This window comes from Strix aluco, chromosome Z, assembly GCF_031877795.1.
Source record: "Strix aluco isolate bStrAlu1 chromosome Z, bStrAlu1.hap1, whole genome shotgun sequence".
NCBI classification, from domain to species: domain Eukaryota; kingdom Metazoa; phylum Chordata; class Aves; order Strigiformes; family Strigidae; genus Strix; species Strix aluco.
The window spans coordinates 60,146,737-60,174,457 of record NC_133971.1 but is presented as its reverse complement, the minus strand read 5'-3'; the positions used below and the strand labels follow the sequence as shown (position 1 = coordinate 60,174,457).

At 43.6% G+C, this 27,721-nt stretch overlaps 1 protein-coding gene across 5 annotated transcripts in view; it reads left to right on the top strand.

Annotated features, from left to right (window-relative positions):
• The window catches only part of PIGG (phosphatidylinositol glycan anchor biosynthesis class G (EMM blood group)), a 98,733-nt gene that overhangs the window by 50,056 nt on the left and 20,956 nt on the right, over positions 1–27,721 (top strand). For 3 of the 5 annotated variants that reach the window (XM_074812155.1, XM_074812149.1, XM_074812150.1), the window contains one exon: positions 7,471–7,634. The exons of 1 other annotated variant lie outside the window; for it this stretch is intronic. In XM_074812155.1, coding sequence (XP_074668256.1) covers positions 7,471–7,634 — 164 coding nt within the window. Of the gene's footprint in view, positions 1–7,470; positions 7,635–27,721 lie in introns of those variants that run through there. One more of the 5 variants, XR_012621572.1, reaches the window with a different exon arrangement.

The window sequence follows — 27,721 nt, the reverse complement described above, 5'->3', positions numbered from 1 at the left end:
TTTTCTCTGTTATCAATCTTCTACCTCTTCTTCAAGGCTATAGTCGTAAATTAAAGTATAGGCATTAACCTGAACATATGGTTTTACTCAGTTTATGTCTCCCCCCTTCGAGGCTTATCTAGGGAATTTGGCTGTACAACTGCAAGGGAGTAGAGCTTTGCACCCTTTGATACAGTCTGTGCTTCCCTGGGCAGGTAATTCATTCCTGAGACTAACCACAAAGGCCACAATTTGTCCTTGAGGGTTTCTGTGTCGATGAATGTTTGAGTCATTAACTACTTCAATTCCTCACAGCTGGTAGCTCATGAAATTACAGAGGCTACAGGCGTCCCTCAAAATCTAATTAACGCTCTCTCTTCAATTGGTAAATTTCTCCCAGTTTGTTCTGAAAATAGGTTTTCCTGTCTGGGACTGTAGATCCAAGGATGGAATAAACTTCTTCCAGAAATTATGTTTAATTTCATGCTCTTGATATGTAGGTTTGCTCAGTATGTAGCATTGTGAATGGCACTACCAGGGAAAATTGAAAACCTGGCAACCTGCAAAACCCACTTCTCATTAATTAATTTTCTTGGATGTATTTAGGTTTATCCTTTTTCCTTTGAGTTCAGAGTCTAGAGCATGAATGACTTGTTGCAAGGGAAAAACTGCTTAGTTTATGTAGCTTAAAATCAGGATTGGAGTGTTTTATTATTAGTGACACATAATTAACTGGCAATCATATATTAATGGCACTTAATTAACTGGCAGTCACTGAACTATAGATACGGGATCCATACCAGATATACATCAGATGAACACTCACCAATTTCTTTGCCATTTGGTATACCTGATTTGAAAAAGATCTAGCCCCCCCACTCCTGCACTGGGACTGCACACCCGCCCCCCCCCCCCTCGCCCCGCCCCGCCCCAATAGAAACAATCCCCCCCTCAACCACACAGAAATAACCTCCCCTTCAGCTGTGTTACAAACACTCTCTTCTCAGGGCAATGCAGGTTTCCCTGTTTACTCACACCTGCAGGCACTCAGGCTTTAAGTGTTCATGTATATCTCAAGAGTACCACAGATGAATGACCTCAGGAGAAGCCATAGATGATTTTGTGTGGTTATGTACACTTTCCAACTCTTCCTTACCTGAGTGATGGAAGGTAGAACTCTGAAAATACCTATACTTTTCATGATGTAGCTTTCTGGCTTAGTAACAGATTTTAATTGTTTGAATAAACCATTTAATTTTTTTCCTTTACCTTGTGGGAAAAAGAAGGTCTTTGGTGACAGCTTTCAGATCTCCTCCTTACTTCTATGCCTTCCAGTGAAGAACACCATTCTTACTGAGTAAACTGCAGGTTGGTCCCAGATTTACCAACTACTTGTCTTGGCCATGACTGAGGTCTTAGATTCTGACTAACTTAGGAAAGTGTTGTACTTCAGACAGAGTATGTTACCATTTGTTCTCAAATACTGAATAATCATTAAGGAAGTACATCTGGGCTGTTTCTGCTGGAGAAGTCCATCAAATTCTCAACTTCAGTATTAACCTCTGTTCAGCCTGCCTTTGTACCACTAGTCACTTGTTTACTACTTCTGGAGCGAGCGGTATCTATGCTTGAATGCTAGGGGAAAGATGTGAAGGAAGCACAACTATATTATTAGGCATGATGTGCACTGCTGGCATAGATTTAAATGTCTTCCCTGACTTTCTTCCCTCAAGTTTTGTGGTTACTAGAGCTACCATTATTAAACTGGCTGGGTTCAGAATGGTGCTAGGTTTTTAATTTCCAGACAGGCATGCAAAAATAATAGTCAGTTTATGAATGAATACAGAAATTGAAAAACACTGAAATTTGTTGTTGATGTAGATCAGATTGGATCCTAAATTTAAACTGTGCTAGGTAAATGAGGCAGGAGAAGATAAAGGTAAACTAAGTATAGAACACTTCCACCTGGAAATAGGAGAGAGATTCAGAGAACTACTTTTTGCATGTCCTGGTGTGATTATGAGGTGAACGAGACTTGCCCATGTTGCTGAGCGTTTAACAAATCTTGGTAGTCAAGAGGGTATGTAATGACAAAAGCAGTGACTCTGTCTAGCTAAGTGTGGAATGTAAGTGATAGCTTTCGAATACGATAGTAAAAATAGCCTTGTTCAGGGTAGCATATTTAATGAATGAGGCAGTGTTTTTTCAAAAAAATATTGTAGGGTCCTTAAAGACTATGAAAGTATAGCTGTGAAAATCCTAAGTGTACACAGTAAACCAGGTTCATAGGAACAGATGCTATTTTTCATTAATCAGTTGGTATAGTTGATGAAAAAAAATGAAGTGCGTAAGTATGGAAGCTAATGTTTTGATCTTAAGTAAAATAGAAAACAACCCAAATTAAGTACAGGTTGAAAACAAATGCCTTGAGCTTACACTTTGTTTTGCATTCCATACTTCACCTGTGCCAGGGACCTGAGTGCATCTCCTGTCTAGGCGTTTAGTTTAGCAGAGTTCAAGGTCATGTCCTTCACTGAACGGAACTGTTGAGAGAAAAGCTAGAAGGAAGGGCCTGGCCCCCCTTTCTTTTGGGAGCTGCTTTTAATCTGATGCTTTACTGCCTGTGCTGTGTCACAGCTGTGTAGCAGGTATGTCTGTGCCTGTCCCATAACTTCTTGATCCTGAACTGGACCTGGACCTGGTGGCTGGGCTTCCTGGCCTAATCTTGGACCTTGAACACCAAGTCTGCTGACTTGCTGTGTGATCCCTGGACTGCATCTGGCCCTGATCACTGTCTCTGGATCCATTCTTGACCTGAACATGCCACTGAGCATTCCCAGTCCTCCTGACCTACTCCTCTCACTTGCCTTGTTTTCACACTTACTTCCCAGCTTACCTTCCCCCTGCAGAACCAGATGGCCCTTCCTGCTCTCTGACAATGTGAACCTAAAAGGCAAATTTACTCAACAGTTGTAACTTATATGGGAAGAGTACACATTACCTTGTTTTTCCATCCCTCTTAGCAAGATTTTTATGAATAGTAAGCAATGGAAAAGGTTGCTTACACAGGTTGTGCAGTGTTCGTGCTTGGAGGTTTTCAGAGCTTGGCTGAATAAAGTCCTGTGTTGTTTATGTGGAGCTAGGTAAAACCACTTCAATTTTTAGTCTTGTTTTAGTAATTAGGTGCTTTATTTATTGCTTTGTGTAAATTGATGAAGATAAGCAAAATTAAAAATATTCCAGTATTGTTAAACAGATAGGAAATTAATACATTTAGTCAGAACACTACTTATTTGTCAAGCTTGAGAACCTCTTGATGAATTTTTCAACAAGCTTGAATGATTGATTGTTTTCTCCTAAGCTCTGAGTTGTCCACATCTCATAACTCATCAGTCACTTCTCAGAAGGATACTATATATTTATCATTGCTACTTGGTCTTCAAATATGGTGAGAATAGAAATAAATGTCGTGGTTGTTTCTCTTAACTATAGCAGCTCCTAAAAAATTTATGTTGCTGTAAATATTTCTTAAAATGTTTTAGTTACCTTGGATGAAAATTCATAAATGAACAAAAATTCCATGTATTTATTAGTCTTGTAGTTTTTTTTTTCCCATCCTTAGAGCAGTATATTTACATAAGAGGAGAAAGAAAATACAATCTCAAAGCCTTTAAGATTTGTTTATACTTTCTGGTATTTTTCATCACTGGAGGAGAGTAAAATAGGTTTGTACATTTTCAGAATAATTTATATCTAATTCATCTTGTCTTAGGTAGAGAGATGGACAGAGTGACATTTTAAAGTGGCTTATAGCTTTCTTTTGCTGTGATTTCAAAGCACTGTAGGATAATTTACATTGGAGAGGACCTCAGAAGGCCCACAGTTCAACCCCATTCTCAGAGCAGCATCAGCTGTGAGGTCAGCCCAGGTTACTCAGGGTCTTGAAATCTCCAAGGATGGACATAGCAGAACTTTTCTAGCCAACCTTTTCCAATTACTTCATTTTTTCACCTTAAATTATTTGCTTCAAATAATTAAAAGAAATTCCTCATTCTAATTTTGTTTATAGAATTCCAGTTACTAGAAAGGCATACAGTTATGTGAAGGGCTCAGTGGAAGTGCAGTAACAGTCTGTTGTGTTAAATCAGTTAAGCCAGAAGCACATCCGTTTTGTCTTGCACCTGTGTATTTCTCTGTTCAGTAAGAGTCATTGAAATACTGCAGGTAATAGCTCATATTCACTGAGTGATGTGGTGTCTGAAAAGTTTTCAGAAAAATCATTGCAGCTTTGAAAAGAGTTTTAGATTGTTTTCATTACTGTCTATGGAAGGATTCTCTGTTACTGTAGCAAATATGCTGGGTAGTTTCTCTAGACAGTGTTCATATATTTGTGCTTCATTGATCTACATTGTGACAGATTATCATGGAATGCTCTTATGCAATAGTGCATTGTCTCCTGTCACTTTCTGCCCTTGACCACAGTAAGTTATTGCACTGTTTGAAATACTTAAGTGATACTTTAAAATAAAAGCAGACACTCTGAATTGTCAGTTATTTATGTATTATGTGGAGTATTAGAAGTTATAAGCTATGAAAATTCAGTTCAAATATATGAATTAGTATTGTGGTTTGAACTCAGCCAGCAGCCAGACGCCACATGGCCAGCCGTTCACCTCCCCCCTCCCCAGTGAAATAGGGGAGGGACAAAAAGAAGAAAATTCGTAGGTTGAATAAAAAGAAAGAATTTACTAAATATAACAAGAGAACAACAGTAACAATAGCGAGTCCAAAAGAAACGGGTAAAATGCAGCAGTGGCTACCGAGCGCAGTGACCGCCCTCACAGCAACACGCGACCGGACCGGAACCTGAGAACGGCGGCGCCGGAGAGAGCCCGCGCCCACCTGTATCCTGGGCATGACAGCACATGGGATGAAATACTCCAGTGACTGATCGGACCCGACCCAGCCCTCTAGCTGTGCACCCTCTCAACCCAGGGAAAGTTAACTCTATCCTGGTCAAAATCAGGACAATTAGTCTTGGAGAAAGATATCTAATGTGAAGGAAAAATGCTTACTACTGCTCAGCAGGGCTCTTCCAATGGCAGCTGTGGCCATCCATGAGGCTGAGCAGATTCCTGGTGAGAGTGGGGTGTTTGGACACTTAACATCCAGTGTCGTTGGAGTTGTGTGTGGATCCAAGTGTGCGCACCTTTGCTCTCCTTGTTCTACAGCTACATCACTTTAAACAAATTCAATGATAGGTGGAGTGAGCCCTGTGTGAAAGGAACCAGAGGGAGTTGGGGAGAAAGTGGAAATCACTGTTCCTTCCTCCTGGTTCCTTCTTCTGCCCTCACTACTTTCCAGAGGAAAGTACATCTTTTTGCCCTTTGTGCAAGACCAGTGACATGTACTCCCAGGGCTCATTCTTGCTCATTCTCACATGTGGTGGGAGGGGGAGCTGCCCCGAGGTGCCAGGGATCAACCATATGTATGTGCAGGTGGAGCAAACAGTGTGAAGAGACCTTTCAGCTCTTCATGAGATGAGCGTGACTGTCTGATGTCTCAGCTTTCCTACTTTGCATGCATCATACAGAGAAGCAGAGGAGAGAAAATAAGTAGATGAGATGGGGAGAAGACCTGTTGCTGTGGACAGGGATTGGAGGAAAAGAGAACAGGTTCTCTCCCTGCCTGTCCCTGTCAAACTTTTGCTTGTTGAAGAGCAGCACCCTGCCCTGCTCTCAGAGTGCTGCACCTGACCTTCCTGCTGTTGCCATGTCCTCAGTCTATACTACTTAAACCTGAGGAGGAGCCTTGTTTTACAGCTTTCTTTTCCAGTCTCATCTCACAGGTCCTAGGGTACAGATATGTTTTTTCTTTAGCTGCTCGTCATTAGTTATGCTTTGCACTGCTCCTGTCATTGCAGAACATTATACTAAATGCACAGCAATAATTTATTACACTGGGACAGTGTAACAATACTTTACTACAGTGGTGCATGGTGAGGGGCAAAATGAGGAAGACTGACAGTCATGTCAAGATGTTTCTGCTATACAATATCTTGGTAAAATCCATACTTTACTGCCCTCTTACAGCTTCAGACTCCCCTTACATTCTGGGGCTATCTTCATGGGGACAGTGACTACTGATAACAAGCTCTGAATAGTTCTGTCAACATGGATGGCTTTTTCCTCCTTAGATTTTAAAGCTGTTTCAGAAACAGGATTTTTTCCATCCCTGGTGCCTACTTATGTACCTGAAAAAGCTACCTAATTTTTGTGCTTCCCTGTGTGCTCTGGATTTCATGGGCAGCCCAATCATGTGTATTTGATGATAGCACTTCCACACTGGGTTAACTTGCAGTTCAAGAAGACTGCAATCACTGAGGTGGGAGGAAGTCAGGTCGGAGAGAAAATGGGAGCCACCACTCCTCATATGCTCTGCTGGAACTGGGCCTGAGGCTATCAGTGCTGGCTGACAAGCCTTACATTTGGGTTGTTCTGGAATTCTGTAGGGCAGAAAGGAGAATTTGATGGCTGTTAGAATACCAGTGCTGTAGAAACTGATCTGCTTCTCCAGGTATGGTAAGAATATCTGAGAGTTTTTGCACTAGTCTGAGGTAACCTATCTGTGACCTATTAAGCTAAGAAATATTCTGTCTTAGTCAGGGGGTATGTTTGCTGCTTTAGGTATTTGAGTAAAATTAAATAGTTGGGCATTTTCAGGGGAAAATACTTCCTTCAGTTTTATATTATCCCTTGTTATTTAGTGGTCTTAGTCACTGAAAAAGAAAATTAGATAAGACGTACAAGTCCTGGGCAGGTCTTGGTACTTTCATTGCTCTGTGTTCCTTGTGGTTTTCTAGGTTTTAAATGCCTTCTATTGATGATTCAGGCTATCTAGGCTGACTGATGGTCTATTTGAATGCAGTCTGTTGTGGTATAGAGACTTGGGAAGCAGAAACCTCTCTGAATTTTTCTGTCTCAGTTTGGTTACATGCAGCAATTTATGTCCTGGGGCAGACAGATGGGCAGTGTAGTGTCCACTACAGCTCTAAATTAGAGTCCTATTGTCTCTAAGGGCAAGAAGTATTTATTTCCTGGTGTAATTTTAGGCAGCAGGCCTTAAGTCTTGGGTTTGAACCATGTGTGATGAAAAATACTTTTTTTTCATGACTGTGACTGAAATCAGCAAGTGTAGCTGCTTGCTCTTTGTTGGATGTAATTTATTAAACAACAGACATGTTAATTTGCAGACAAAATAAGACAAGCAAAAGATCATGCTGTTTATGCCTTCATTAGTCTGTAAATCCTAAATAGAAGCTCTTGTTTGGTAAGCTGGTTTATTGAAATTACCATGTAAAGAATATGGCTGTACTGTAAAGTGGCTTAAAGAGCAAGTCTTTAACTGCTGCAATAATTAAATTTGTTCTAATGTATTCTAAATGTTTCTTTGGAGATACTTGAATCTCTACTTTTTCATTCCTGTTTTCAGGGAAATTCAAATGGCATTGCTACTGTGGATGTTTCAGCAGGTTTTGTGGGACTAGAAAGCTATGTGGAGATACCAGCTATTTTCCTTACAGCATTTGCAACATATGCAGGACCTTTGCTTTGGGCCATTCATCTGCTGTGCTACTTGAGTTCTGAAGTTAGCAGGTAATCATGCTTTGAACTAAAGTAATGCTCCTCTACATACTGCAGCTATAAATACCATCCATATAGAGCGTACTTTTTCAAATAAATGGTTTTGTTCACATCATTTTTTTCCATGAGTTAGTTTTCTATTAAGAAAATGCATGTTCTTTTTTTGGTATGAGTTTGTATCACCTCATTCTTCTAGTTTCATTTTCTCTGCAGAAGTTTTGCACTAGGAATATAGGTGCATGTTTTACTAATTTTGTTTCTTAATGAGTTCTCAGTTTGCTCTGCTAAATTACTTAAAATTTTATTATGTTTTGTTGTAACAGCATGTGCTGCCTAAAAACACTCTTCTTGGAACTTACTATGTAGGAGACCTGAGAAAGACTTTTTAAAGTAATAGAACAGAACTCAACTATCGTGCTGTTCTTTGAATGTCTGTCCTTGTTTGGCATAGTGACATACAAAGTTTTATAAATAAAACAGTTTTATTGTATGTTACTGGTTATTGCAGTCATTTGTAGCTAAAATATTTGTACTTTTGGGTATCTTGTGTAGCAGAGGGGTTAATGTAAAATGAATTAGTGCATTTGGAATTTTAAGAAGACATAGTTGGAAGATGCTTATGTAACTTAGAGCGTGCATGTAAAATCCAGTTGGACTCGCTAATATTGCATGTAACTAATCCAGAGCATTCAAACTGAGATACAGTATGATACAGTATGTTAAAATAGATGAGTTGTAAATTCGATATTATATAATATTAGTGCAGAAATGCAAAAACTTGATATATTTTCACAGAAATAACATTTAACAGTGACTAAAATCTTACCATCCCAGAATCTTTTCTGTTATCTGTGAAATTTAAATGTACTTTTTAAAAAAAAAAAAAAAACAAAACGGGGAACAAAATATTGCAGCAGGCTTGGCAAGTGGGATTTTAGACAGTATTTAGTTTATGACAACTCTTTGCCTTATGCATTGTCATCTACAGAGTGTCATCTGGTCTAAGCCAATTGGTGCTTTTTGTTTTCTGGCTTCTTCTCCTTTTGCTTGTTTGTTTTGGGCTATACCTACACTGTGAACTTGTAGACATGTGTGTGTTCATCAGAGGTGTAAGGAGATGGGATCCCCAGCTGATGAAGCTATGTAGACTAGTGGAGGTTTTTGAACCAGGAAGGACCTGTTCTAACAGACTAAATTCCTGCACAGTCTTTGTGTCCATTGCTCCATATTAACAGGCACCTTTAACAGGTAGAGTTATTATTCATCTTATTCACTGATTTGCCTGTCTGCCATATTGCTCTCTAAAGTTGTCTAGCACTCTCTACTTATTGCAGTGGAATTATGCATCCCAGTGCTGGGCCATCGTATTACTCCAGTAATGCAATCCTTAGTGTAGATTGAGACTCACTGTAGAACATTACCTCTTAGTCTGAGGCCAGCTACCTTGAAGTCATCTTTGGTCTTATATAGATTGATACTGTCTAAGTACTGGTCTTTATGTATAATGCCTCTGAAAACCATCCTTTTCTCTGTTCATTCTGATATTTTTTTGCTTCAGGAGGAGTAGATGTGGAATACAGTAATTATTGATGTCTGGATTTGTATAAGCACAGAAACCACTTTCCTGAATTTGCCTTACTACCTGGTGTCAAACTCAGTTTTAACTCTCTGTTTCTAATGCTCCTCAGTTTAGCTTTAGTTACTGCTTTCCTCAATCAATACATTTTTCCAGTATCCAAGCTCTTTGTGATTCTGTGAATTCTCCATTCTTTCAACTCTTTTAAAAAAGTTATCATGTACTTATAAAAAGCCCCATTTCTTGTCTTCTAGTAAATATGTGACCCATGACCCTGAGTATTACTTAGATTCTATTAATCTACTGTTTCTCCTAATTCCTTTATACCTCTCCTATGCTTTGTTTAAAATAGTGTTAGATAGTTTCACTGCTCACATCCATGTTCCTTTGTTGTTGGGTTTTTTTAGCAGTCCCACTTTCCATTCTTCATTATCACATTGTAGGTGCTTTGGAGCTGGAGCTTTTTGCTTGTGCTTGGAGGACGCCAAGCACAGTGGAGTAAAGTGTCTTAGTGCCATTGTCTGTGGAGGGAGAGGCAAAGAATAAGAGCTCCCATAATGTTTTTAAAGAGCTGAAGTTTTAATGTTGTTTAAACCCTAGACTGAAGACTGTGATAAACACTAACATACAATGAAGAGAAAATGATACCATATAGCATGTTTTTTGAAAGCTCTTCTAGTAAAATAATAAAAAACTTTCTGTAACAAAATCTTTGAGGATTGGTACTTGTTTAGTATTGTTTCAAATAATGTGCCTCTGTAATAGTGTTGGTTGTTGTTCTGATGTTTTCTTGGCTGAATTTTTGCAGATTAAAAGCTCAGCTAGTAGTGTTGCCAGGTACAGTGCTGGTTTAAACTGCTCTCAAGTGGGTAGCTGTGACCTGTAATACACACATCACTTATGTAAGTAGATGCCATCAAGCAGCTTGTGTCTATAGCCATTTTAAGGTTCATTTGGGTCAACTGGTGTCGTGGTTTGAGCCCAGAGGGCAACTGAGTACCATGCAGCTCTTCACTCACCCCTTTCCCCCAGGAGAAAATGAAGCAAAAGGCTTGGGAATCAAGTAAGGACAGGAAGGAAAGGGCTTACCCGTTACCATCATGGGCAAAAGACAGACTCGTTAGGAGAAGAAAAAAAAGAACATCACTTTAATTCAAACGCTGACTAAGACAAGACTTGACAGAGTGGGGCAGTGAGAAATATTGCCACATCTAAAAACACCTCCCCCCACCCCTTCCTTCTTCACAGGCTCAGTTTTATTCCTGATATCTCTACTTCCTTCCTCCAGCGGCATGGGGGCAGGAAATAGGAGATTTTTGGTCAGTCTGCCACTCGTTCCTCCTGAGGGGAGGAAAGCACTCCTCTGCATTTTCTTCCCCTGCTCCACGTGGCTCCCCTCTCACAGCAGACAATGCTCCACAAACTCTCTCCGTCATGACTCCCTCCCTCCCACAGGATGCACTCTTCCCAAGATGCTCTGGCATGGGTCACCTCTGTGTGCTGCAGTCCTCAGTGCTGAACTACAAAAGCAGTGGTAGCTTCTCCCCTCAGAGTCCTGGCCTCCTTTAAGCGCAGCCACCTGCCCTGGTGTGGGGTTCTCCACAGGTCAGCATCTGCTCCACCGTGGACCTCCATGGATGGCAGGGGGTTGGCCCTGCCATCTCATTACGGGATACAGGGGGTTCTCTGCCCTAGTGCACCTCCTCCCCTTCCTCTTCCTTCCTTCCACTGACCTCGGTGTTCACAGAATCACAGAATCATCTAGGTTGGAAAAGACTTTGAAGATCACCTAGTCCAACCGTTAACCTAGCACTGACAGATCCCAACTGCACCATATCCCTAAGTGCTATGTCAACCCGCCTCTTGAACACCTCCAGGGATGGGGACTCCACCACCTCCCTGGGCAGCCCATTCCAACGCCTAACAACCCGTTCTGTAAAGAAATACTTCCTAATATCCAGTCTAAACCTTCCCTGGTGCAGCTTGAGGCCATTCCCTCTTGTCCTATCACTTGTTACTTGGTTAAAGAGACTCATCCCCAGCTCTCTGCAACCTCCTTTCAGGTAGTTGTAGAGGGCGATGAGGTCTCCCCTCAGCCTCCTCTTCTCTAGACTAAACAACCCCAGTTCCCTCAGCCGCTCTTCATACGACATGTGCTCCAGACCCTTCACCAGCTTTGTTGCCCTTCTCTGGACACGCTCGAGTAATTCAATGTTCTTTTTGTAGTGAGGGGCCCAAAACTGAACACAGTCATCGAGGTGCGGCCTCACCAGTGCTGAGTACAGGGGTAAGATCCCTTCCCTGTCCCTGCTGGCCACGCTATTTCTGATACAAGCCAGGATGCCATTGGCTTTCTTGGCCACCTGGGCACACTGCTGGCTCATGTTCAGCCGGCTGTCAATCAACACCCCCAGGTCCCTCTCTGACTGGCAGCTCTCCAGCCACTCCTCCCCAAACCTGTAGTGCTGCTGGTGGTTGTTGTGGCCCAAGTGCAGCACCCGGCATTTGGCCTTATTGAAACTCCTCCAGTTGGCCTTAGCCCATCGCTCCAGCCTGTCCAGATCTCTCTGCAGAGCCTCCCTACCCTCGAGCAGATCAACACTCCCACCCAACTTGGTGTCATCTGCAAACTTACTGAGGGTGCACTCGATCCCCTCTTCTAGATCATCAATAAAGATGTTAAACAGGAGTGGCCCCAAAACCGAGCCCTGGGGGACACCACTCGTGACCGGCCGCCAGCTGGATTCAACTCCGTTCACCACAACTCTTTGGGCCCGGCCATCCAGCCAGTTTTTTACCCAGCAAAGCGTGCGATCATCCAAGCCTTGAGCAGCCAGTTTTGCCAGGAGAATGTTGTGGGAAACGGTGTCAAAGGTCTTCCTAAAGTCAAGGTAAACTACATCCACAGCCTCGCCCTCATCCAATAAGCAGGTCACCCTGTTGTAGAAGGAGATCAGGTTTGTCAGGCAGGACCTGCCTTTCATAAACCCATGCTGACTGGGCCTGATCATCTGGTTGTCCCACATGTGTTGTGTGATGGTACTCAGGATGAGCTGCTCCATCAGCTTCCCGGGCAATGACGTCAAGCTGACAGGCCTGCAATTTCCCAGATCATCCTTCCGACCCTTCTTATAGAAGGGTGTCACATTGGCCAATTTCCAATCTGTCGGGACCTCCCCGGTCAGCCAGGACTGCTGGTAAATGATGGAAAGTGGCTCGGCGAGCACCCCAGCCAGCTCCTTCAGCACCCTCGGGTGTATCCCATCTGGTCCCATAGACTTGTGTGTGTCTATGTGATGCAGTAGGTCACTGACTGTCTCCTCCTGGATTGCGGGGGGGTCGTTCTCCCAGTCTCTGTCCTCTGGCTGAGGAGGCTGGATTCCCTCAATACAACTAGTCTTGCTATTAAAGACTGAGGCAAAGAAGGCATTAAGCACCTCAGCCTTTTCCTCATTACTTGTTACCATGTTTCCTCCTGCATTTAGCAGGGGATGGAGACTCTCCCTGGTCTTTCTTTTGCTGGGGAAGTACTTATAGAAACATTTCTTGTTATTCTTGAGTGCTGAAGACAGATTAATTTCTAGCTGGGCTTTAGACCTCCTCATTTCTACCCTGCATAGCCTCACAGCATCTTTGTAATCATTGTGAGTCGCTAGCCCCTTCTTCCAAAGGCTGTAAACTCTCCTTTTCTCCCTGAGTTTGCAGCCAAAGCTCCCTGTTCAGCCAGGGTGGTCTTCTCTGTCGCCGGCTTCTCTTACAGCACCTGGGGACCGCCTGTTCCTGAGCCATTAACAGTTCCTTCTTAAAGAGTGCCCAGCCTTCCTGGACCCCTATATCCTTCAGGACCGTCTCCCAAGGGATCCTGTCAAGCAGTTGCTTAAACAAGTCAAAGTCAGCCCTTTGGAAGTCCAGGATGTCAGTTCTGCTGCCCCCTTTCCTGGACTCTCTAAGAATAGAGAACTCTATTATTTCCATGATCAGTGTGCCCTAATGGTCTTCCAACTGCCACATCCTACACCAGTCCTTCTCTGTTCACAAAGAGGAGGTCCAGCAGGGCACTTTCTCTGGTTGGTTCTCTCACCAGCTGTGTCAGGAAGTTGTCTCCCACACATTCCAGGAATCTCTGGGACTGGTCCCGCTCTGCTGTGTTGTATTTCCAGCAGATGTCTGGGAAGTTAAAGTCTCCCACAAGAACAAGGGCAAGCGATCATGAGATTTCTCCTGAGTGCCTATAGAATATTTCGTCCACCTCTCTGTCCTGGGTGGGTGGCCTATAGTAGACTGCTACTACAACATCTGCCCTGTTGGCCTTCCCCCTGATTCTAACGCAAAGACACTCCACCCTGTCTTCAGTACACTTGTACTCAAAGCAATCATAACAGTCCCTAACATACAGCGCCACCCCACCACCTCTCCTTCCTTCTCTGTCCCTCCTAAAGAGCTTGTAGCCATCAACTGGTGCACTCCAGTCATGGGAGACATCCCACCATGTTTCTGTAATAGCCACAACATCATAATTTTCCTGTTTCATCATGGCTTCAAGCTCCTCCTGTTTGTTACCCATGCTGTGTGCATTGGTATACATGCACTTCAGATGAGCTGGTGTTTTGCCCCCTTCAAATCTAGTTTAAAGCTCTGTCAATGAGCCCAGCTAACTCCTGCCCCAAGATCCTCTTCCCCCTCTGGGACAGGTGCATTCCATCTAATGCCAAAAGGTCTGGTGCCCTGTATACCAACCCATGATTGAAAAATCCAAAGCCCTGACGGTAACACCAGTCTTGGATCCACAAGTTCATCTGTTGAGTTCTCTGGTATTCTTCTTCATCCATCCCCCCAACTGAAGGGATGGAGGAGAACACAATTTGTGCCCCCGACCCCTTAATCATATCGCATAGGTGTCCTTCTCATAACACCTCCTCACAAGTCCTAACCCCGTATCAGGTTCCCCCTCTCAAATACATTATTGCAGAGGTGTGGCCACCATCCCTAATTGGCTTGGCCTTGGCCAGAGGCGGGTCAGTCCTGGAGCATGGGGAGCTTTCAAGAAGCTTCTCATAGGGGGCCATTGCTGTAGCCCCCTCCCCTGGTACCAAAAAACCTGCCACAGAAACCTAGCACAACTGGTAAGATTGTTTCCTCTACAAAACAGTGCATAACTCTGGACTGGAATCTCTGTAGCTGTTGGTACTTGTTTAAATTGGTATGTTAGGGTGCTCAGAACTTTTCTGTATGCTGTTTTTTTACTCCTGTGTTTTGCTGTTGCTAGGCAAATTTCATTACTTTGTTGTCAGTCCTTGGAGCCAAAGCTGAAACTGCAGAAGACAGAGGTTCAATTGCTTCATGTGTTTTCTTAAATGTATGGGAGACTGAGCTTTTCAAAAAACTGCTGGATGCTTTAGAATGGTCTTTATAAAGGCTTCTTATTAACTGTTTTATAAGCAATATGCCTTGCTCAGTGAAATTCACATCCTTTCTTTTTTTTATATGGTCCTGAGTGCAAGATGAATATCCTTTCCTCACTTCTGTGAGATAGGAAGGTCTAAAAGGATCCAGCTGCTCTTTTTTTTTTTTTTGTAGTATGCTGAGTAGGTCCTGTTTGATTGCCACAGGTTGTCATCAGGATTCCTGACCCATCCTGGTACAGTCTTAGCTGAGTGGATATGCCCAGAACTGCTCAACAGTGCCATTTTTAGCAAAGTCCCTAGCATCCTGCAGCCTGTTTTAGAGCTCTTGCATCTGAAGAAGTTGACCTGGACAGGGAAGCCTGACTTCAGTGCTAATTATCTTTGTTTATAACAGCCACTTAGCGGAGCCCATGTAATTTATAGCTGCATCAGTTAGGTTGACTTACCAGAGCTTCTTGGTGGAGTTCTTAGAAGCTGAGCTCCGCTGGGGCATCGCTTTCTAGGGGAAAGTACAAATGCATATCCTTCCCTCTCTCTGCACTTTGCATTGACAAAATCACAGAATACTTGAGTCTGGAGTCCAAGTCTCCAGGAGGGTCAATCAGAGCAGGTTCCTCAGGGCTATGTCTAGTTGGTTTTTGAGTATCTCCAAGGATGGACACTCCAGCATCTGCTTGGGTAACCTGTTCCAGTGTATGGCAATGCTTGCAGTAAAACAGTTGTTTTCTGATGTTTAAGGCAAATTTGTTGTATTTCAGTCTGTGTCCATGGTCTTTCATGCTTTCACTGGGCACCACTGAGAAGAGTCTGGGTACATCTTTACTTCTGCCCATCAGATATTTTTGAACATTCGTGAGATCCCTGCCTTCTCTACTTGAGGCTAAACAATCCCTGCTTTCTCAGCCTCTCATTTTATGTCAGATGTTCCAACCCCTTCATTATCTTTGTGACCTTTCAGTCGTCTTGCTCCAGTACACCCATGTCTGTCTTGTACTGGGGAGCCCAGAACTGAATCCAGAACCCCAGATGTGATCTCAGCCACTGCTCAGCAAAGAAGAAAAATCACCTTCCTCAATCTGCTGGCTCTACTTTCCTCCCTACAGGCCTGGATTCGCTCAGAGGAACATTGCTCACTCATGTTCAAGTTGTTGTTCACCAGGAACAACCTGTGTCCTTCTCTGCCAAGCTGTTTTCCACATGGTCAGCCCCAAGCCTGCCCTGATACATGGGTTTATTCTTTCCCAGGTGCAGAATTTGGCCTCTCCCTTTGTCAAACTTCTAGAGTTTCTTGTCAGCCCACTTCTCTAGCCTGTGGAGGTGCAGCAGATCCATCTACTGTATCAGCCACTTCTCCCAGTTCTATATGGTGTGCAGACTTGCCGAGAGGCACTCTGTCCCATTGTCCAGGTCATTAATGAAGATGTTAAACACTATTGACCCCAGTGTCAAGCCTTGGGGCTGATTGCTAGTTACTGGCCTCCAGATGGATTTTGTGCTGCTGATCACAACCCTGTGAGCCTGGCATTTCAGCAGTTTTCAGTCCACCTCACACTCTACTTTCCTAGCCTTGATTGAATCAGTTTGCCTGGGAGGATGTTATAGGAAGATGGCATTAAAAACCTCCTTGTGGGGCAAAAGTGCATTAGATACATGTAGCCCATGTATCTCTGGCCAATATGGTAAAATGGAGTAGAAGATGAGGAGGTTTTGAAATCATACAATTTCTGTGGAAAAGTAGTTGGAACTCCTTAAACAATTTACTTCCATCTGATTAAACACATGGAACTATAAAATATTCTCCTCATACGGAAAGGTGAATTTGCTTCTAAAATAATTAAGTGGCATGTGATAGACAGTAAAATGGATATTACTGCCACTTTTAGTTCTTCAGGCTTTCCCAAGAAACTTGGCAGCTTAGATGTAAAATTGTAAGAACTCTTTGGCTTCGGTCTCCATGGAAACTGCAAAAACTCTTGAAACTATTTCTGAGACAGGGAGTACTGATTAAACAAGTATTCTGTGTGTGACCTGCATAAATCCCAGAGAGCACCTGATTCATGTAAAGGGTAGTTTTTACAGTGACTGCTGTATTGCTCTGAAGTAGAACTTTGGATTTTGGAATCCTTGTGACGGGGAAAAGGGCCATGTTATTGGGTAATGTGACCTATATTATATGACCTCATTGTGCAGTACACTCCAGATGGATTCAGTTTTCAAGCTCCTACCAAAACAAAATTGTCATGTGGGTGACATTCACAATATTGTGTAATTACCACTCTGTAGCTAGGCATCGTGATAGTTTTCAGATTACTTGCATGTTGGAATCTGTATTTTAGTTGGTTTAGTGGGTGAACTGGTGGATGTTTCCTAGCATTAGAAAGCTGCATACTTATTGGCTTTTCTTCCTTAGTGATCAAAACTTGTAACAGTGCTTTCATGTTAACAAATTACTTTCAGTTATTGAAAATGGAAGTTATGCCCAACAGGAGAGTGTTAATAGTTGCAAAACATTTAATGTTTTGCTGTGACTTTGTTAATGTAGAATGTCAGCACAACAAACTGAAGTTTTGCTGTGAATTCTTTTATAATGCTGATCTAAACAGAATTAGGAAGGCATGCTAGCTAAAGGAATTTCAGCAGTTAACATCAGCTTTTGCCATCTTCAACCTTATGTGTTTGGTTCATTGAGTCCCCCATTCACAATCTGTGTTAATACATTAATCCTTCTTCTTTCTGACTTAAGCTGGACATGCAGTGAGTGTTTCAATATACTTTTTCTTTTTTTTTTCTTTGGGTCTCAGGTAGAAAGTGCAGCCCTCCTTAAAGAAAATGGAACAAACAAAACATTTTTCCATGAAACCTTCATTATTTTACATAAGTAGTTCTTAATTCTTCTGGTTTTACTCCATTCTCTCTTCCTTAGGTTAATTAAAGCTAAAAAAATGTTTGCAACTAAGAATATACTGCTGCTGCATTCTCTAGAATGGTAATACCTGTCATCTTTTGTGTTTGCCAGCAGTCCCATTCTCTAAATAAAAAAATAAAGGTGTAGAAGAAGGTATCTACTTGTTCGTTGGTGTGCATGGAAATCTGGAAGGGAATTGATAAAATTGGAATGGGGTTTTATGGCCACAAGCTGGAATAGTGTTTTACTCACTTAGGTATCGCCTGACATGCTGTCATTGCAGTGATGGCTGGAGATTTCTCTTAGACATCATTACTACTCTGTGATGGATACCTCTTAATTCATTTCTTTGTCATGCTGGTGAGACACTGACTTTTCCTATGAGGTTTCCTTTAGGCAGCCATGGCTCTTAGTATTGAAAAGTATTTTCTTAGTAGTGATCCAGCAAAGCAGGGTTGCCTGCAGTTGCCTCTATGTTGTAAACATACATGTTGCTTCAAAGTCATTTGCAAAATAAATGTCATCCTCTTGCTCCATGGACCAGCTATACAGTTGACTTTTACAAGTTGAAACACTTACTATGTAAATGTGAAGGAAGGCTCTGTGCACAGAATTTATAAACACACAGATCTGGGGTTAGGTTATTTCTGCTTTGTGCAGATAGAAGTAAGCATCTGAACAGATTTGGAATTTTAAAATCATCTAATTTTTGGTACAGTTGGCATATCCAACATGAGGTTTGTTTTCTAGTGATGACTAATTGAGAACTTGTGCTCCAATGTGTTAGCTACTGCCCAAACACATTGTAGAGTTGGCCACACACCTTTTAAATGGTCTTATTGATGCTGTGTACTCCCATTGCTATGAGATTCTTTTCATCGATAGGACTGCTGGCTTAGGTAGAGGCTACTTTAAGCATGTCACAGATGCTTTTTAATTTTTAAGTAGTCTATCACCTTGTGGGTAATCTTGAATTGAAAGGAAAGGGTTCTGAAATTGTTTTTTATTTCTGCCCAAGCTTTAATATGAGATTTTTGTCTTCTTCCTCTTGCTCTTCTGGTGTTCATCTGACTTACAGAGGTATGCTGAAAAGCACATAGCAAAAGACTGTACAGCCTTCCAGTTATCAGTGTATCTGAGCTGCTTCTTAATCTGCCTAGAGTGCAGGTATGCAGTGTCACTTTGCTGTACAGTATTTGACCTTTACTCTTGTTTGGAACCTCTGCATTGTGAGACAGTGTTTTTCTGCAATCCTGTATGACTAGATTTACAAATGCTGCTTACACAAAAGAATTAATTAAATTTAATACACACATAAACTTATTGAATATATTAGGAGAATTGATATTAATGACATTGGACATCAGTAGCCTAGGGGACATCAATTTCAGGCAGAAATTTTGTGATCCAGTGGTAAGTAACCAGAGTTTTTTCAAAGAATAATGACAATCTAGACAGGATCTGTTAGCAGGACTCTAGAAAGACTTGAAAAGCCTCTGGAAATATGAAAAAAATAATGAAATGAAGATTGGTTAAATTTTGTATCTGTAAATAAACTTCTGGTAGTCCTTCCTGTTGTTAGTGAACCACGGCTCTTGGAACTTAACAGAGGAAAGCTAACTTACATCAGACTTGCAGGGTAGCAAGTGGTCACATGGCATGTTATTTTCAAAAATTGTAGGTACTGGGTTGCAATAAAAGGAATTTTAGTAAATTCTGATGAAAGGGAATAGGTTTGTCTATACTGATATCAGAAAGTTCTTTGATTAGTCCACACAGCTGTTAGTAGAGGAAGGACCCTGAAGCTTGGTGCTGCTATAAAATGAAGTTACACTTTTCTGTGTGCTTCCCCTCTGTCTCTGACTCACTGTCCCTCATTCTCTCTTGGTTGCTGTCCCTCTCTGTCACTCACTTGGTATTCCTCTCTTTACTTTGCTTGGTATCCTCCCCATCCCTCTCTTTCTCTTGCTATCCCCTCACCACCCACCCACAACCCACAAGCTTCCCTTCTCTCCCGGACACACTTTATACCTCTTTGACGTGCTTTGCCTCTCACTTGCATGTGCTTTTCCTCTCTCCTTCTCACACTTGCCTTCCCTCTTGTGCATTTTCTGTCTTTCCACAAAAATTTGCAACTGGCCCGTGCCAACTGAGGAGAGAGGCAAGGATGCAAAGTATAGAATTACAAGAGTAAGTATTTATTCCTGTGCATGAGATGTCCCAGCCAAACTGGGGCACCCCTAATGTGGTTTTTACACAGGGTTCTTATGCCTTTGATCATACTTCTCTCTTGCTATCCCTGTCTCTGTCTCTTTCTGTCTTGCTATACACCTGTCTTCCCCCACGCCCCCAGACTATTCCTCTTTCTTTCTCGCCCTCTCACAGGTGTTTCCCCTCCTTGTGCACTTTCCCTGTCTCCTATGCCTGGGCTTTCATCATCTCTCATGCATGGATGTTCCCCATCTCTTCTGTGTGCAGGCTCTTCCCACCTCTCATGTGTGTGCTTTCCACCTCTCCTGCATGTACTTCCCCTCCTTGCATGTGCTTACCTGTGTCTCATGGGCTTCCCCACTCTTGCACTCTCCTCCTCCATGTGCTTCTGTCCTTCTTGTGCTTCTGCCCCTCTGCAAGCACGCTTTCCCCATCTCTTGCTTCCCTATGCGTTTTCTCCTCACACGCTTCCTCCCTCACACTTCCCCCCTCACGATCCCCATCATGCTTTTTCCCTCTCTCATGCACTTTCTCCTTCTTCCTGTTGTGCTTTCTCCCTCTCATGCATGTATCCTCCCTTCCTTGTGTGTGCTTTCTCCCTGCCTCACAGGCACTTCCCTCTCGTACATGCTTCCACCTTCTCTCATGCACTTCTCCCCTTCTCACATACTCTTTCACCTTCTCTCACATGCCTCTTTCCCTCTCTCTTGCCTGCTTCCTTCTCCTTTGTACTCTTCCCCTGGCTGGCACCTTTCCATCTCTTTTGTGTGCTCCTCCCCCACTTTGTGTGTTCCCCTCTTGCAGGCTTTCCCCTCACTCTTCCACATCCTCTCATGCATGCATGCACGCACTCTCTTCCTTGTGCATGCACTTTCCCCCTCTCACATGTGTGCTTTTCCTTCTCATGCATGGTCTCACTTGAATGTGCTTTGTCTCTCCCTTGCTTTCTTGCTCTCTTGTGTGTCATTGTCTTTTGCATCCTTCTGTCTCTTGCTTTTCCTTTTTCTGTCTTCCTTTTTCTTCTGTCGATTTTCTCCTTTTCTGCATGCTTTCCCATGTTTCAGTCTCTCACACACACACACTCAGATTCTTACAAATTCAAATTACTTGCACTTTCCCTCTCTGTCATATATTCAGCCTTTTACCTGGGCCCTCCTTCTCTCTCCCACCTTCCCTTTCTCACATGTCCTTTCTTTATCTTGCACTTCCCTCCCTCATTCTCTCCTTGCCTCTTACTTTCTCTTTCCTTCGTATGCTTCCCTGTCTCTGACAGACTTTTCATTTCTTGCATGCACTTTCCCTCTCTTAAGCTTGCAGTGTCTCACTTGTGCTTTCTCCTTCTCACTCGCTCTGTGTCCCTTCTATCTGTATATTTTTTCCTCTCAATCTGTAGATCTTCCCCCAACCATACCCTGCTTTCTGCTTGCCTCAGACCTTCTTTTCCCCCTTCTTAGATATGCATTTCCCCTCTCTTGGATGCAGTTTAGCTCTGTCTTTCAATCTTTTCTGAGTACCTCCTCCACTGGCTTACCTGCCTTTCCCTCCACCCCTGTTTCTCTTCCCTCTTTCTGTTGTCCCTTTTCCCCTCTCTTCCCCTCTCACATTCCCTCTCACTCAGAGGCTTCCCCTCTCTTTCTCTCTGCACCCATATTTTCCTCTCTCAGACACCCTTTTCCTGTGTGCCTTTCACCCTTCTCTCTGATATGCTTTGCTTGTCCCTCATGTATATCCTTATCAGTGATCTGGATGAGTGGATCAAGTGCACCCTCAGTCAGTTTGCAGATGACACCAAATTGGGTGGGAGTGTTGATGTGCTCGAGGGTAGGGAGGCTTTACAGAGGAATTGGGACAAGCTGCATTGATGGACCAAGGCCAACTGTATGAGGTTCAACGAGGCTAAGTACTGGGTCCTGCATTTGGGTCACAACAATCCCATGCAATGTTACAGGCTTGGGGAAGAGTGGCTGGAAAGCTGGCTGGCAGAAAGGGCCCTGGGGGTATTGGTCAACAGCTGGGTGAATATGAGCTGGCAGTGTGCCCAGGTGGCCAAGAAGGCCAATAGCATCCTGGCTTGTATCAGAAATAGTGTAGCCAGCAGGGACAGGGAAGTGATCTTCCCCCTGTACTCGGCACTGGTGAGGCCACATCTTGATTACTGTGTTGTGTTTTAGGCCCCTCACTACAAGAAAGTCATTGACGTGATGGAGAATGTCCAAAGAGCAACAAAGGTGGTGAAAGGTCTATATCACAAGTCTTTCAAGGAGCAGCTGTGGGAACTGGGGTTGTTTAGTCTGGAGAAAAGGAGGCTGAGGGGAGACCTTGCTGCTCTCTACAACTGCCTGAAAGGAGGTTGTGGTGAGGTGGGTGTCGGTCTCTTTTCCCAAGTAACAAGTGACAAGATGAGAGGAAACAGCCTCAAGTTGTGCCAGGGGAGGTTTAGGTTGGATATTAGGAAAAATTTTAGGAACAATTTCTTCACCAAAAGGTAATCAAGCACTGGAAGAGGCTGCCCAGGGAAGTACTTGAGTCAGCATCCCTGGAGGTATTTAAAAGATGTGTAGACATGGCACTTAGGGACATGGTTTAGTGGTGGACTTGGTAGTGTTAGATTAATGGTTGGACTCGATGACCTTAAGGGTCTTTTCCAGCCAAAATTATTCGCTGTGCCTCTTGCATGCATGTTCTCTCTCTTACACTTTCTCTGCCCCGTGATGCTTTCTCCTGCATGCTTTGCCTCTCCTGCACTACATCTGTCTTACAAGCAGAGCCTCTCTCATTTTTCTTCTACTTCCCTACTTCCCTATCTCATTCTATCACTTTGCTCTTTGTATGTGATCTGACTCTTGTGTGCGCTTCCTTCCACTCACGTGCTTCCCCTTGCACACACTTTACCCCTCTTGCACACTTTCCCCCTGACATCTATTTCTCTCCCTTGTGCATGTTGTCTTTCTTATGTGCGTATTCCCTTTCTCACTTTGCCTCTTGTGGGTGCTTTACCTTTCATGTGATTTGTTGCCTCTCCCTCATTTGTGCTTTGCCTCTCTCTCACGCATGCACTTTGTCTCTCTCTCTTGCATGCCTGTATGCTTTCTCTCTGTCTCGCTTTTCTCAGTCTCGTGTGCTCATGCTTTATCTCTCATGCATGCAAGCTTTGCCACTCCCCCTCTCTCATATGCACTTTGCTGCTTTGTCTTACATGCTTTGCTGCTTTTTGTGTCAATTTAGGCACTTTGCTCTCTCATTCTTTTGCTTTCCTGTCTAATAGTCTTTCCTGCCCCCTCATTCATTTCCATCTCTTTATTTACACTTTGTCTCACTTAAGCTTTCAGTCTTTCACCGTTCCGACTTGCTTTGCTATCCTGCTGTCTTGCTATCAATCTCTCTCTCGCTTTCTATCCCTCCCTCTCAGTTGCACCCCCAATCATTCCTCTCTTGAACTTTCCATCTCACTCTCCATCTTTTTCTTCCTATCTCCCCCTACCCCTGTCTATCTCTGTCTCCAGCTTTCTGTCCTCTCTCCTTTGCTTCCTCAGTCTGTTTTGCTCTGTCTCCAATCTTTTCCTCTCCCTCAGCTGTGCTTTTCCTCTCTCAGCTGTGTCCCCAAACCCCTGCTTTCCTTCTCTTTCAGATATGTTTTCCTTCTCTCCCTCACACATTTTGCTTCTCACATTATTTTTTTCTTGTGCTTGCCTTATTCATTCTCCTTCTCCCTTGCTTTGCCGCTCTTACTTTCTCCATCCCTCACGTGCTTTTCCATCTCTGACATTCTTGCATGCACTTTCCCTCTCACTCATGCTTTCAGTCCCTCAGTGGTGCTTTCCCTCCATTGTTTGAGATGTCTCTGTTACTCCCCAGCCCTTTTTCTTGACCTTGGTGTCCCCCCCCCTCTCTCCCCCTTGCTGTCCATCTGCCTCTTCGGGCTTTCCCTCTGTCTCAAATATGCTCTCTTTCTCACTCACAAATTACCCCCCAGTCTCACTCTTACATTCCTTTTCTCTGTTTTGCTTCTGCCTCTTTGACTCTGCCTGTCTCTGGCTTTCTCTATACTCTGTCTTTCCATTTGTCTCTCTCCCTCAGACATGCTTTCCCTCTTTGCAATGTGCCTTCCCACTGCCTCAGTTCCCTCTGCCCCCCCCAGCCTTTCCCTCCCTCTTGGGCATGTTCTCCCTCTCTCACAGAAACACACTCTTTTTCAGATGTGCTTTCCCTCTCATTCTGATTGGCTTTCTCTTTCACAGGTCCTTCCCCTCTCTCACAACCTTAAACATACATTTAGTATCTCTGACGTGCTTTACCCGCCTCTTGGTTTCTGTATCTCTCATATTCTTGTGAGCATGCGTGCTCTTGCATGTTTTTTTTCTATTTTCTGTTTTTTCTTTCTTTCTCGCTTTTCTTCCCCCTTGTCTCCCTGTTGGTTTCTCTTTCTTTTGCTCTCACTTCTCCTATGTATTTCTCTTTCTGCCCTACTCCAGATTGTCCTCCTTTCTCAGTTGTGCTTTCCTTCTCTCTCAGATTTCTCTCTTTCTCTAACATGTACCTACTTATGCAGTTTTCCTATTTTGCTTGCACTTTCCCACTTATGCTTCTTGTGCTTTTCTTCCCTCTCTCTGGTGCTGTTCCTTGCTATCTGTAGCTGTTCCTCTCCTACGTTTCCCTTTTCTTTTGCTTTCCCTCTTCCTCTAACCTTTCTTGCTCCCTTCCTCCCTGCCCTTCTCTCTCCCCTTCCTCTGTCCCATGCCCTTCCCACCAACCTTGGTTTGCCTGCTTTTCTGTCTTCACTCCCCTTCCCCCTGCCCCATTTCCCCTCTCTTTTACTGTCTTTGCCTGTGTCTCACATGCTATTCCATCTCTGACAGTTTTCCTCTTTCTTGCATGCAGCTTCCCTCTCCTGCTTGCGTTTCTTGCTTGTGCTATCACTCTGTTGTCACTATTTCACTGTTGATTGCTCACTTCCTCCCTCTCTTGCTTTCCCTCTCCTGACCTTTCCATTTGTCTCAAACATGTTTTCCATCTCTTTTGGGCATGTTTTACCTTTTTCTTTGACATGCTTTCCCACTCTCAAGTAAGCTTTCCCTGTTGCATGTGCTTCACTTCTCCCTCTTGCTTTCCTTGTGTGCTCACACTCACTAGCACACCCTCTAGCATGTTTCTCATGGTCTCTCACTTTCTCCCTGTCTTGCGTGCTTTCATTCTTCTTTTCCATGCACACTTTCCACCTCACTCACTTATCCTTGTGCTTTTCCTCCCTGTTTCTTGTCCTGTCCCTCTCTTGTGCTGTATGTCTCTCTGACACACTTTTCGTTTTGCTTCTCCTTGCACATGGTTTGCCTCTCTCTTACGTGATTTGCCCCTGTAAGAGTGTTTTTCCCTCTCTCTCCAATGCACTTGCCTTTTCTCACACCCCTGCCCATTGCTTGTCTTTTCTCTTGGATACTCCCCCCCGTCTCATTTTTCTTGTCTTTTGCACTTCTCTCTCGTCGTGCCTCATTTTCCCTCTCCCTCTTTCATTTTGCCACTCTGCCTTTTGTTTTCCCCATCCCTTGCGTGCTTTTCCATCTCTGAAACATTTCCTTTCTTACATGCACTTTCCCTCAGTTATGCTTTCAGTCTCCTTCTTGTGCTTTCTCCTCTTTGTGGCTCATTATCTCTCTCTCTCTCTCTCAGCATGCTCCCCACTATCCCTGTGCCACTCTGATGCATTTTTGCACTCTCACGCACGCTTTGACTCTCTCTCATGCTTTCCTTTTGTCTCTTGTGTGCTTTGACTCTTGTGTGTTACTTCTTTCTCTTGTTTCCCTCTCTCTTTTGCTTCCCCCCTTCATCTTGCTTTCTGATTCTCTCTCTCCTTATCTTGCATGCTTTCTCCCTGTTGCACAATTTTCATCTCTCCTGCTCGCAGTTTTCCTTTTGCTCATGCTTTTCTGTACCTTGATTTTCCTCCCTTTCTTGTGCTAGCCCTTGCTAACCCTTGCTATCTGTCTTTCTCTTGCTTCCCCCTCTTCACTCTCTTACTCTCTCTCCCTCTGTTTCCCCACACCTTTCTCTCTCTCTCCCTCGTGATTTAGTTTTCTTCTGTTTTCCCTCTATCCCTTTTGTTTTCACCTCTCCTTCTCACTACCCCCACCTTATTTGCCCCCCCTCTCTCTGAACCACTTTTCCTCAGTATAATCTTTCCTCTCTTGCATACTTTCTCTGTCACCTGCTTTTTTCTCGCTTGGCCTTCCTTCTCTCTCAGGTGCCCTTTCCCTGTCAAATGCATTTTACATCTCCCTGTAGTTTCACAGTCTTGCATGAGTCTTCTTGCACTTGCTTCTCCCTTGCTTCCCCTCTCTGTAGCATGCTTTCTCTCTGTCACACAATCCCTTTCTCTTCTGCTTGTACTTTCCCTCCTCATGCTTTTTCTCTTGGGCTTTTCCTCCCCCTTTTGTGCTATCCCTATCTCTCACCATCCTTCTTTCTCAATTCCCTTCTTTTTCTCATTTTCCCTCTGAATCTCATTTCTCTTCCCCTCCCTTTCCCCTCACTCTGTCCACCCTTCCGCCGTCTCATCTCGCCCCTCTGTGTCTGAAGTTGTGCTTGTCTTCTCTCTCTCATGCTTCCCCTCTGTATCTCATGCCACTCTGCCTTCCTCTCCTTCTCTCTCCCTCTCCCTCCGTCTTCCCACTGCTTCTCTCCCTTCGCTGCCACCCTTATATTCGCTGTCTCTTGCACACTTTCACGTTTCTGTCATTTCATTTGCAATGTCTCTCTCTTTTGCTTTGCATCTCTGTCACGTGTTATTCCTCTTTCTCAGACACACTTTACCTCCCTCTTTTTAGTGCTTTCCCTCTTACATTCACTTTGCTTCTATCTCGTTTGCTCTCTCTTACATGCTTTCGCTGTCTTGCATGTTTATTCTTTCTTAGGTGCTTCCCTCTCTGTGTCTGTTCCTTTCAACGTCTTTATCTTGCATTCTGTGCTTCCTGCCTCTCTCACACAATTATCATTTTTTGATTGTACTTTTCCTCTTGCTTGCACTTTTACTTGTGCTTTTCCTCCCTCCATCTCCTGCTGTGTCTTGCTTTGCCTTTGTGTTGCTTTGTCTTTCCCTCTTCTCCACCTCTCCTACTTATCTTCTCTCACACTTTTTCTCTCTGTCTCTCTCAGACATATATTTGCTCCATATTGCTTTCCTCTCCCTCACACACATTCCTACTCCCATGTCTCACATGGTTTTCCTCTTTCTCCTGCTTTGCCTCTTTTACTTGCTTTGCGTCTCTGTCGCATGGCTTGCCTCTGTCTGTCACCTACTTTCCCTCAGTCTCACTCACAGTTTACCCCTCTCATGTACTTTCTCCCTCCTCCTTGCATTCCCTTCCAGTCTTGGATGCTTCCCTTTTCTCTTATGTGCTCAGATGCTTTCTCACACACTTTCCCTCTCACAGACTTCCCATGCCCTTTACTTCTTTCCATCATGCCCTCTGCCTTTGGCACACCCTATGCCTGTCTCTCTCAACAGCCTCTCTCGCAGGCATTCTGTCTCTCATGTGCTTTTCCTCTCACTGGAGTTTTGCCTCTCCATGCTTTCCTTATCTCTCGTGTTCTTTTCCTTGCTCACTGTTTTAGCTACCTTGCACTCCCCTCCCTGTGTCTTATTACCCCTCTTTACTGTGTCTTTCTCCCTCTCTTCATGCTTTCTCTCTCTCAAAATTTCCCTTCTTGTTTGCACTTCCCATCTCACTCAAGCTTTCTGTCTTTCACTAGTGTTCCTCCCTTTCTTTCCTGCTCTGTTGCTATTCCTCTCACTTCCTCTCTTTTTTTCTTTCTTTCCCTCTCTCAGCTAATTCCCTCTTTCTTGCTGTCCTCAGTTTCCCTTTCCATCTCTCTTCTTTCAACTCCCACCCCCCCTCATCTCTGTCACTTCCACTCTTTCCCTCACACATGTTCTCACTTATTGTCATATGGTTTGCCTCTCTCTCACCTACCATGCCTGTCTCTGTCTAGTGTTTCTCCTGCCTGTCAC